This window comes from Vigna unguiculata, unplaced genomic scaffold, assembly GCF_037176805.1.
Source record: "Vigna unguiculata cultivar grain cowpea cultivar isolate G323 ecotype 2 unplaced genomic scaffold, ASM3717680v1 ptg000148l, whole genome shotgun sequence".
Taxonomy (NCBI): Eukaryota; Viridiplantae; Streptophyta; class Magnoliopsida; order Fabales; family Fabaceae; genus Vigna; species Vigna unguiculata.
Genome location: NW_028196790.1, coordinates 16,097 through 28,581, shown reverse-complemented (window position 1 = coordinate 28,581; position 12,485 = coordinate 16,097). Strand labels below are relative to the sequence as shown.

General features: G+C 45.5%; 1 protein-coding gene across 1 annotated transcript; it reads right to left on the bottom strand.

Annotated features, from left to right (window-relative positions):
- Nucleotides 1-10,508: 10,508 nt before the first annotated feature.
- LOC146875252 (uncharacterized) lies at nt 10,509-10,727 on the bottom strand. Its single transcript, XM_085669610.1, has one exon. It carries the CDS (start codon nt 10,725-10,727, stop codon nt 10,509-10,511), a length of 219 nt encoding a protein of 72 aa, XP_085525736.1.
- Nucleotides 10,728-12,485: the final 1,758 nt, after the last annotated feature.

Sequence of the window (12,485 nt, the reverse complement as noted above, 5' to 3'; positions counted from 1 at the left end):
GAGCAGAATCGTATCTGGCAGTGGTTCTTCGGATCGATCACAGATTATCGGCCCCGTCGTTTGGCTTCCACTCCAGTTGACCTCTCTTGTTCTCCCCCCCCCCTTACACAACCGGGTGGAGGACTCATGTAAACTTATTCCTTGAGGTCCCCGTTCAGGAAGGCATTTTGAACATCTAATTGGAACAGAGGCCAATCTCGATTCGCAGCAATAGAGAGCAGGAGACGAACAGACTTCATCTTGGCTACCGGGGCAAAGGCTTCCTCTTAATCTATCCCATATGTTTGAGTAAAGCCTTGACTAGCCTGACCTTTTCCTCCTTTCTCCCACAAAGCTTCCCTTCACAACCAGTCCCATATCCAATTAGTAGAATTCGAGATGGGGAGAGTCAAAATGAGACAAATGCGCATTTCCTATCTGAATCGAGAGGTATCAGATCGAAGTCACATAAGTCATGTATTATAATGAAAGTTATTTCCGGGAGAACAAAGTGGATTTATGAGCAAATTATGGCATGAGAGGACCAATGAGACAGAACACTGTTGGATGCATTCCTTCGCTAGCAGGGCTTCGGCCCATCTCAATGGAAGAGTCTTCGGTCAGTAATCTCGTACTCTCGACCGGCTCGAACCACTACGTTATCCATGTTCCGGCTCATCCTATTCATGTCACCAGAACCTGTAATAAACCATCATTTCAAACCATCCTGTTACAGGGAATCTTTGGATATCAGTTCGAGGGGAGCCCCGGGGAATTTGATCAAACAAAGTCTGTGATCGGAGGAAGGAATAGAAAGACCCCTAGTAATCTTAAACAACAAGGACAAACACAAGGTACAGAGACAGAGAGAGAGGCGCGACAGCCGCAAGGCACTTTTGCTTTGCTTTGATTTGATTGTATCGGGAGATGGGCTTGCGTATTAGTTGGGTTTGCTTCTACCGAGGCAATGTTCCGGAAATGAGGTTTATCTAAAAGAGCAACCGGCTGAGCACGAGGTCCCACATTGTCTCCATCAGCGGCTAGGAAAAAGTCTTTGACTCTTCTTCTAGTTAACCACTGCTTTAGACTATTCCTACTATTCATAGTTCTCAATCTGATCTCGTCCAAGTCTTTTTTTTATAGTATTGTCTTATTAAGTATATAAAGAAAGAAGAAAGTCAAGCTTTCGGGAAAGGAGTGAATTATTTGAATACTTCTTCCTCTTTCCCTTCTTCTCAAGCTCTTACTCTTACTGGCGCAGAGAAAGTATTACGGCCAGACGACTTAAACACAGCGCTCTTATCTCCGACCTCCTAGGACCCAAGCAAAGGATTGACTTCGCTAACCTCAGCTTAACCGAAGTCAATATTCTAACAGAACTAGAAAGGGCATACCTTGAATACAGATCAAGATTCACTCATGCACTCTGGAACTTACTTAGGAAAGCTAGCCTTAGCCCAAAAATAAAGGAAGGCAGCCGAAAGCCCTACAAAGAATATCGCTGATGAACAGGCCCATCGGGTGGGGTTGTCAGTTGAGAAGGAAGTCTTTATTGAATTGATCATAGAAAAAAAAGGATAGAAATGGAATCGGTTGTTTAAGTCGGAAGATCAGATGTTTTGAGCGGAGAATCGGGTTCTGCTAAGCAGAAAAGCCTTCTTTCTCTAATTAATGGGTCGATTCGAAATTGGAATGGAGTTTGAGGCTAGTGGAGCAAGCATGAATAAGAAAAGGAAAAAGCCAAAATGAGTGGAAAGAAATTCAAAGCTAAGCCACCACCACCGAATAGAACCGACGAGGAATATCCTGTCCTTCCCTACCTACTGTATTCAAGCGAACAAGTGTGTTAAGCGAATCACTTTCCGCCGGTGGTACGCACTACATGAAATCAATGCCCAGACCACTATGTGCGTAATCTATATATCTATCCTTATTGATTTCTTTCGCCTATGGAGTGTTAGGGTATTGCGAAGCTTCTCACTGGAATAGACTCGAGATTAAGCACAAGAGACGCTTGGGCCTATTACAGACAGGCTCGCAAGCTTAACACGATGAGAAGGTTCCCCACTTAACCCTAGTTTTCGGGTAGAGTAGTGGTCGCCATGCGCCCATCGGTTATAGCCGCTCGCTAGTTGGGGGCAGGAGACAGCCTTTCAGAGAAGAGAAAGAAGGTCTACTGGCCCGGTACGGTGTGGTTTTGTTGGATTTATCCGTCCGCGTACTTTCACTGGCCTTTTGAATCGATCCTGAAAGACTCCCCAAAAAATAGAAGGTTATCCGCTTCTCCGCTGTTTAAGCTCGAAATCTGAACTTTCACAACCACCAACAGGAAGACAAGTCAGTATGGGATCAAAAAAAGTCTTTTTCTAGTCAAGTTCCAGCTCTAGATAGGGAAGGACGACGAAAAGCACGAGTTTACTTTGAGGTAAAAAAAGCCGACGGTGCCTAATCTCCTCGGATATCATCGGCCATCGTTCTCATCGATGCGATGACCAGACATGTCACACCATCCCTCGCTGCCCTAACTCACCAATCCCTAGCATCTACCAAAGTGGTATCCTCTCACGGAGGCTAGTAAGTAGGCTTTTCTCATATTTGTCACTCTCCACCCAGTCCTCCGATGGAAGGGGTACTATCCAATTGTAAGTAGCTTGATTACTGTCTGGCCTTTATCCCTTGCTCATAAAAAACGGATATGGGAAAGGTTGGTGAAAGTGTAAACTAGTGACCTCGAAAGATAGGTGGGCCATATCCAGTCCAGAATGCATTAGACTAACTGCATTGGTACCGAAACATCTGATCAGGCCGTCTGGGGTATATGATATGACAGGTCGTTGTACTAATGATCGGTAGGTGGGACTGATACCTAACTCGGGTATCTATCCCTGTGGAGGGCCCCCATTCAATGATCAGATATGTCCATGGGATTAGGTATGAAATGGGCCATACCAACTTGTTGCTTGAACAAGTCCTAGTGGTGGGGCTCCTCATATGGTTAGCCTCCCTGACCCGTAGCGTAGATTGTGGAATGGGATTGGGAATCTATTTGAGTATGAACCGAATTTCGGAGGGGGTTCCAATTCATATCCGAGCGTTGGTGCACTTCCCATCTGTTCCCGGGCTTTGACGTAAGGCCTGTAGACCGAGCCTCATATCCCTGACTTCAGAGTCCTACGGTCTTCTTCTCCCTAATTCTCTGTGAGAACGAATCTTAACCCTTGCTTGGTCTTTTTCTTCCTCCTGACTCTCACTTGGAAGCAAGAGATGAAGACGTAAGCCTTCCTTATGATCGATCACCCTTTCCCGCTGGTCCAGTCCGTTTTTCTTTCTTCACTTCCTTCCGCTTAGCCGATAGTGGGAACTCTAAGAATTTGTTGAGTAGGCATCCATGAAAGGTCTTCACTAGGGCTGCCTCTTTTCAGCTCTTTCTTAGGCTCTCTCGAGTGGGTTTGCACTCTGTTATGCTCTGAGTTTATCTTATCTTGGCTTCTTTCTATGGATTCATCCTTGTTCTACGCTCATGCTCTTTCCATGAGGAAGACTTGCCCTTGATGATGGAACAACGGCTACCTCGGTCTCCTATAGCTAAACCATCCTAAAGAGCCAGCCAAAGGACCCGCATGCTCGGATCTTGTATCAGGATTAGCTTCTTTCTATAGGAATATATATCTAATAGGGAGAAGCTCTTGCGGAGATATTGCCAGAAAGGCGGGTGGTGGGAAGGATAGACTATATATATAGTAGATCCGACTTCCTCGACTGAAAGGTGAGCTACGGGGTCCAGGTTAGTTGATCTATTAAGAAGGTGAAAGAGCTTCCCTGGGCTTACAGCTCGTGAAGTGAGTCCGCTTTCTCCTTTATAACCCTTAATGCCTTCTAACGCATTCTACAAATCTTCGACTACCCTACAGTTAACAACAAGGAGAAAGGCAAAGGCTTTGATTCCTGAACCTCCCATTGTGCCATCCTGCTCTCCAAACTACAAAGAGAAGACACTTTCATAGACATCAAGAACAGCAGAGAATATCCGCCTTAATCTTTATATAGGTTGCCCCTCTTCTTCTCTCCTAGCTATCAGAATAGGAATCGCTATTCGTGGAAGAAGGACTCTCTCTTATGGCTTTGCCTGCCGCCTTTCACCCGCTTCTCTAAGGAAAAAGTCTAATGTCATGTTGATGCCATCAGAATCTAAAGGATTGATCGAAAGGCAGTGATTTCGACCTGGAGTGAAGCTTTGGCTTTCGGCGGCTATTAGATACGGATTGACGAGTTGACCTAAACGAGTCAGAACAATTGTTGGAACGAGATTGATCACTGAAGAAATGCTAGCTCCTTCTTCAACTCCTGGCCTGGCAAACTCCGATCAATCACTTCCTTGTCCTCTTCCTACTATGGATGCCCCCTGCTCTTAGAATTCAATTGATCAAACCGTTTGATGACATAGAGACAGAGATTCCTAATATATTATTTATTGCAGCCTATAACAGCTGATTCTCCACTCTTATTGCAAAGACATTCCAACTACCCTATACTATGAGGCGAGGCTCCCCTCAAAGGCTGGAAAAAGAAAAGAAGTTAACTGTCCCGAAGAGGCAGACATATAGCTAACAGCTCCTTGCTTTGACGGGGATATCTAAACAATTTCATTGCCTTTCCTTGTTGCCCATGCGGAATCAGGCTCGCTGAGGAATAAGAAGTCTCGGTATGTCGAAAAGCGGATGCTCGTCCAATCAGTCCAAGCATAGACAGATCCTAGTGCTAGTGTCAGATCCTCCTTTTGATGGTGAATGTCGGAAATGCTGTTGAAAGATGAATCCTCTGCGCACATCCAATTCTTCCTTCTAAGAGGGCATTCTTCGATGCATCCACTTTGCTGTCTTATGCTTATGTTGGCATATTCTAATAAGGATTGCCTTATTCCGGATTCAATAGCAACTGGAAGCCTTTCCTTCTTGCTAAGAGCTTCTTTGCCTACTTCTATTCCTTTTTCATTTCCCATCCTTTCATTTGAATGAAGGAGAGTTTGTCCTAGCCAGTTTCCTCAACTCAAGGTCAGAAAAAAGCGGAAGAAGCGCTGTGCTAGTGAATCGAGAAGTCTTTCACAGTCTTATTTATTGAAGTGAACTTTCAGCAATAGCCGAGTTCATCGAAGGAGCAGAAGAGGGTAGAGGAGGAATCTGTCGCTACTGTAGTTGCTCTTTTGTCTCTATCTGTCGGTCCATTCCGTATTCCCGTTCTCTTAGAAAGAATGGCTCTCTTCCCTTGGCCTCGTTGTCTCTATCGATCTCACAAATCTTTTCTTTCAATCAGGACTAGGAAAGAAACTCAGAGGGTTTATCCCATGGATAGGTTAGTTTAAGGGACCTATTCACAAAAAAAACCTAATCCTTGCCTTTTGAACTCTTAATCAAAGTACAGAGGTGAAATGACTAAGATCTTGGTAAACCAGAAGAAAGAATCCAGTTGTTGAACTGGAGAGGCAGAAAAAATAGGGAAGCTTTCAGATTTTCCTTTCCAGAGAGGGCCAAAGCTAAGATCAATGGCTTGAGACAAGATTCCTAAAGGGAAAGCGGCTTATGCACTCGACTCGAATCGAAGAGAACTTTCTGAGTTTTAAAAAGAACTTTAAAAAATTCGAATCTTCTATATTATTTGCTAGCTTACCGGAGTGGGATATCCGTTACTTGTCTCAGGTGCAGATGAATAATTTTTCTCGAGTTAGGGGTTTGGATTCAATTCCTTCTTCTTTCCCGCCCGGCAAAGGTTGCAGCAGTCGGAAATGAGTTTGAATTAGATGGTGAGGATGCGGAAGAAACTAACCAGAAGAGTATAGGTTTCACGTAATATGCTACAAATCAAAGGATTTCCTAGCCCAAATCAAGCTAATCCCGGAAGTGACTTCAAGGTCTAGAAACAGATCTCTAACTGAACTCCTTCACCCGCTCTTATTTCATTTCTTTTTTCTTTTTCGTCTTTCCCGGTTGGAAACATCACCTATCCATTCCATGACATTGAGAAGCAAGAGGTCGTACCCGTCCAGTCATAAAGAATCTGCAGTTCCAACAGCGGCACTAAGGTAGAAAGTTATAGGTTCACTTTAATTACAAAAAAAGATGGGATTTTCGGCATCAAGACTAGTTCTTTCAGTTGGTAAGGACTAACCGGTTCTGGGTACGGAAACAAGCCTCCTCGACTCAAGCGGGAAAGCCCGCGTATTCTTATTCTAATGTCCATTGGAGCTTATCTTTTCTTCCCGCTATCTGGCTGTTCTGTTTATACGTCTGTTCCTCAGTCTTACTTTCTCATGCCCGGGTATCTTTCTTTTATCCTTTCGACTTCTGTTACAGTAGAGTTGTAATGGCAATTACAAGGTTATGCAGGTCTCCTTCTCATTGAGTAGCCTATACTCTGGAATTTCAGTAGCGAAATCGGCCTTAGCATAGAACGTTTACCGCTTGCCTTACTAATAATCGGGAATCTAAACAGGCAACTATGAGACTAATTTCCCATTGTCCCGAGCAAGTTACTGCGTACCTGAAGTGAGTGTGCCCATCTTGGTCTCCTTTCTTTTTTTCTTTATTCATTCTTGGCTCGTAGGTCACAAGGATAAGGTCAAGCAACTTCTTCCATTTCTTAGAATTGGGCACGGTATCTAAAATAGACCATTGAGCGGATCCCCCGATTCTGGTTTTAGCAGGATCTTTTCTTGACACCGAAAGTACATCTTTGGGAAGACCATCAGTCAGGAATGTTGGGCATCTCGGCAAATCCACATAACATATTAGGCAATGCTCCTTTCCTGAAAGCGATCGGACGGGTAGTTTAAGAAGAGCGAGAGGAAGGCCAGTACTCAAACATAAAGCTTTTACGCAGATCGGTAAACAAGAAGGCTTTGATGCGGGGATTCCCTTGTTAGAGTCAAGCAGGAGAGGAATACGGTTCATATGGTTATTCCGCATCCCATACCGGTAATTCCTTATCCTAAAGGGATTTATGTACTTCCTTTTGGATGATTCATTTCATTAGTGGGAATAGTCCTTGTCTCTAACTCACTAGAGGCTAGGGTAATAAAGAGAAGAGGCCTTTTTTTGTTGCGTTGTGGTGATTTTCTTTATCCTTCTGTTTGGAGTAGTTTAGACTGGTCTAGAACTATGTCGGAGGTTAGCCAAGTTTCACACAGTAGTCAGAGTCAGGGGTCTTGGAGCCTTGAATGAGATTCCTTCGCTTCAGATAACTACTAGCTCGATGGAAGCAATTCTCTTGCGGTCTGCACTCTTGTCAATAAAAAAGTATGGGGATGGTGGACTACTTGACTGGGAAAGGCAAGGAGCCAAATATAGTCAAAATATCCCTATACCTATACCTATATCCAATTGTACGGCTTGGCAACTTCTTCATGGCATAGACTGCAAAAATGGAGAGCTTCAAGCCAATATTTAGCAGGTATACCTGCTTGACTTTTAAAATAATAAGGCCGGGGCCCGACTGACCTCTATCAAATGTCGATGCTTACACTCAGCAGTGCGTAAAATAGCCTTCGTGTTGATCCCAAACCCTTTCAATCACCGAGGTAGAAGAAGGGTGCTCTCCTTATGCAATCTCCCAAGTCGAAAAGTATAAGACTCCCGTGCTGGGTTCCTGCTTGATCTAATTTTCTTGTATTTGAGAGACCCGTAGACATAGCACGCAAGGGATCCTCTTATAGGGGAAATTGAAATCCTTATCGACCCTCAAATAAAAGCTTTCATCGATCTTAGGAGCTTAACCCATCGTCTGGCATCCCAATGATGGGGTTATTCTATCTGTGGGAGCAACTAAGTAAAAAATCATTGAATTGAACCGGGACTCCCTTTGTTATAAAGATATCGTACTCACCCCTTTTTAGTTTAGATAAAGTGAAGCGCGCAAAGAGAACAAAGAAGATGGTGAGAGCGACGTGGGGCGCTCCTCTTTACCCAACATTTGAGAATTCGCAGTATGGTTGAACCCGGGACCTGATCCACAGGCCTTGGAACGACTCTCTCCCTTTTGAGCGCCGGCAGAAGTAGGTAATTAGGTCACCTAAGAACTGAAGTAGGGACTTCAGCAACTTCCTTTGGGGTAACTAATGCCACTCTTGGGTGAGAGACTCCGTAGTAGAGTAGCCCTCTCTCTTCACATAATGACTTTACCCATCTCTTAGTTGCAAGGTGGTGGCATTATCATCAATTAAGCGGTGCTCCAAGGCTGAAGGAGCAAGCAAGGGCTTAAGGATTAAGGCTGCACCGCCCGCTCACTTACCTGCTGAAGAAGAACTAGCAAGACCGTAGGGTGATATCCTTCCTTTGATGCTTGGCTCTGGACAGGGAAGAACCCGGATAAGACTTCAAAGTGAAAGGGCAGTAAGCGATGGTTATTGGTTTTGAGGGTGTGATCGATCTTCCCTTAGTCTGATTCATGGTATTCCGGCATTCCTTCGTTGGATTGAAAGGAAGGTACAAAGAAGGGTTTGTCCATAAGAGGTACGGAAGGAGGAAGAGAGGGGATTTCCTTGTCTTCTATGTATGGCTGGCTCTCCTACCTGGGATCCCAACTATCATCCATATCCGTTTACCCTACCTGCTATCGACAGTCCTTCCACCTCTTACTCACTCTCCGGAGGGAGATGGATGGATCGTGCTAGTGCTATCAAGCCGAAAAATGACTGCTTTCGAGCGGTATTCACGGAAATGAAAAAGATGGAATGGTTGTAAACAGATTCGCTAGTTGGGTCAATTGGCACTCTTTCACTAGTGATTGTAAGCTAGGTGCCCTTAAATGACAGGAGGGGAAGAAGCTCTAACGGAAGCATCCAATCAACCGGGAATCCCACCTTTCAGATTCTACATCTGCTACTGCTGGAGTGGAGAATGAATCTACTACCTGTGCCAGCAAACAAATACTAAAAATAAGAAAAGGCTAGGTGTCCATGCCACCAACCAACTCCTGAAAGAAAAACAAGAGCTTCCCCGGCAAACCACTAGAAGTTACCCATCGAGTCGAGCAATGATCCAATTGGAGAAGCAAGCTGCTCTTTGTCACCCCATTTCCCTCGGGACCAAGAACAAGCTCAAAAGAAGAAGGACTTATCGCAATCTCAGGTACAATGGCTAGTTGGAAAGCCTTTCAATTCAAGCCAATCTCTTGATTCACATTCATGTGAAACCGTTGCAACCGATCCTGCATACCAATCATCCGCCGCTTACAGTAATGGCACTAAGCCAAGGTTTCTATGGATTCAGTCCTGTGGAAAAAAACATATATTAGGGCAATTCAGTTAGTAGTGTCACCGGTCAATCCTTGGGACACTAGCGAGTCCGTCCTTCAAAGCCCTAAAAATGGGGTCCATGAAGCCTTAGATACTCCAAGCCTCCATCTTGATTGTCCTTGAACCTAGACCATGGAAGTATGGTTATAGTCCCATTCCATTAGTGGGATCCATAGCCTACGGGTCTTTCCCAAGCCAGTAAAAGAAGAAGGTTTTCGAGGACTACCCTAAGCCTACAAGTAGGCAGGACTTTCAGTTACAATGTCTAGGTTGGGCAAGCTTGGATGCCCCTACTCCCAACAAGTTGCTGGTCGGGATCGTGAAACTATCGCTGTTTGGTAATAAGGATAATCGTTCTTATCTTATTAGGTCAGGGGCGGCCCGGGGGTTACCCGCGATTGGTAATGGCATAACCAGAAGAGGAGTAGGGGAGACAAGGTTACGCGCTGGGTAGCGCAGCGCATCTGTTTCGGGTACAGGGGCGACGAGGGGTGCTAACCCGGCCACCCAACCCAGCAGGTCAGGGGCGGGCCGGCCATAGGTTCGAATCCTGCCACCTTTCTTGTGGATCATCCTGTCCTGTGGTTACCGGATGATGGGACAAAGCAGAAATTTTGAAATGAGCACAGCACGAAATGTCAATAATTTATGAATTCTTTCATTTATCGTTATTTCCGGGTCTTTTCGTTGCATTCACTTACAACAAGAAACAACCACCAGCGTTTGGTGCAGCACCTGCATTTTGGTGCATTCTTCTTTCTTTCCTTGGTCTTTCGTTCCGTCATATTCCTAATAACTTATCCAATTACAACGTATTAACCGCTAATGCACCTTTCTTTTATCAAATCTCAGGGACATGGTCTAATCATGAGGGTAGTATTTTATCATGGTGTCGGATCCCACGTTTTTATGGATTCCTTCTTTGTTACCGGGGTCGACCCCAAAGCCATAATGTCTCAAAACGAGGAGGCCATAGAGAAGTTTTGTATTACTTTGTCTCGAACTTCGTGAAGAACTCCATTCTATCTCTCCCTCGTTACGAACAAAAAAGTGGGGCTGCGCCCCAGTTGTACACTCCCTTCGTTCTACGAACCCTTGTTGATTCTGAACTTCGTTCGCGAAGGAACCGGACGTTTGACGGGCCAGCCCTTTTTTATGCGCCGCTTTACCCTGAAAGGAAAATTAGCTTAGCTCCTCTGGGTGCTAGGCGCTCCCGTGGTTCGCGAGAAGGAAAAAGAAGGACTCATCCTTTGTTGCATCTGGCACGAGATGATAAAGAGAGAGCTTCGTCTATCGATGAACAGCGGATTGACGGAGCTCTTGGCATTGCTTTGTTTTTCTCTCCTTTCCTATCAGCGAGTTCCGATCCTTTTGTTCGAAATTTCTTCGTTCGTACCGAACCGCTTGCAGAATCAAATCCTGTTCCACAAGATCCTATATCAGCTATACATCCTCCTTGCATTTATGCCGGAGACGTCGCCAGTGCTATGGGATTTGGATTATGTAGATCAAAAATGATGAATGGGATTGTGGCACTCCACTCGCCGCCAATGCGGAAGGATGCCGCCGAAAAGAAGGGAACGCTGCTTCGCTCTGCTGGATGCGTCGGATCCCGTATAACAAGCGAGCTTTTTACCAAAAAATTCAAACATGTGGTCGCAAAATGCTATCCAGCTCTCTTGTTGCGTAGCAATAGAAGCCTGCTCATGCTGCTTTGGCGGCGCTTTTTCGCCTTCTCTTCGCTCTGGACAGGAGCGCTAGTGGACACGGGGGGGGAGCAGGCGAAGCGTGTCGTTCGTAATGAACAGAAAGATACCACTACTTCGCCTCTTTGTTGGAGCGCCGGCGCGAACACAGTGGTATCTGACCAGGACCAGGAACAGATTCGAATTTGGATCTTGACATGTCGGTGGTTTTTAACCGTGGGCATCATGCCAGGAAGTTGGTGGGCTCATCATGAATTAGGTCGGGGTGGCTGGTGGTTTCGGGATCCCGTAGAAAATGCTTCTTTTATGCCTTGGGTATTAGCCACAGCTCGTATTCATTCCGTAATTATACCCCTTCTTCATTCTTGGATCTCGTTTCTGAATATTGTGACTCTTCCATGCTGTGTCTCAGGAACCTTTTCAATACGGTCCGGATTGCTAGCTTCCGTTCATAGTTTTGCTACAGATGATACACGAGGAATCTTTTTATGGCGGTTCTTCCTTCTAATGACCGGCATATCTATGATTCTTTTCTCCCGGATGAAGCAGCAGGCATCGGTCCGTAGAACTTATAAAAAAGAGATGGTTGTGGCGCGAAGTACTCTTGTGCACCTCCGTCACTCGGCTCGCGCGCAACCCCGCCCCGTTATGTTATGGAAGAATTGAACTTATTACCGGGCTGGTTATTCAGAGCCAGCAATTGGCTGCCGGATTTCGTCCCGCAACTATCAGAAGATCGCTTCGGGGGTCACTGTGGCGTGGCTGAATGTAGAGCAGTCCGCCCCTACTGCGTTTGATCAGTCAATTCTGGATAAGTTCGGAAGATGGTCAAGGTAGCTTGCTTCCAAGCCACTGCACTAGATGCGCATGTAGTCGGCTCAGAATGCCTCTGTTCTATACTAAAAGACTACTTTGGATGAATGGGTCGTTCTCTTACTTGACCATGGCATCGCCAACATGAGTCTGTCTTCGGTGGTTGATAAGCTGCTAGTTGGTTTTTAGTTTAGGGCTTGTTATTTCCTTTCACTTTTCCCAACGAGGTGGAGGGCCATCGCAGAAAGTCACCTATCCCCGTAGTTCCGAAGACAGGAATTGGGTAGTAGGGGGCGGCACCCTTGGACCCCACCCCAAAAAAGGCTTTGACCTGCTGGCTATTGGAAAGTCTCCGTTTACCGCGAAGTGAATAAAGTTGGGGGGCAGAAAGGGATGCCAGGGACAGAGTAACCTCAGGGTTCATTTCATGCCCACGGAAGGAAAGCAAGAAAAGGTTCCGAAGTGAAGCCCTTTGACCCAGTGCTATCTATGTTAGGGGACTGGTGGAATGAAACCATATCGAATAGGGAACTCGTTCCAGTACCGCTACCGCTTCGACTGCGAGAAGGAAGCCTGATGAAGAAGATGAATGACTCGACTCGCGTCTGGGAAAACCTGATCTGGTAGGGAAGACAGACCTTAGATGGCTCAGCTTCGACCCATTTGGTGAAGTAATCGGTAGCTACCAAAAGAAAGGCATT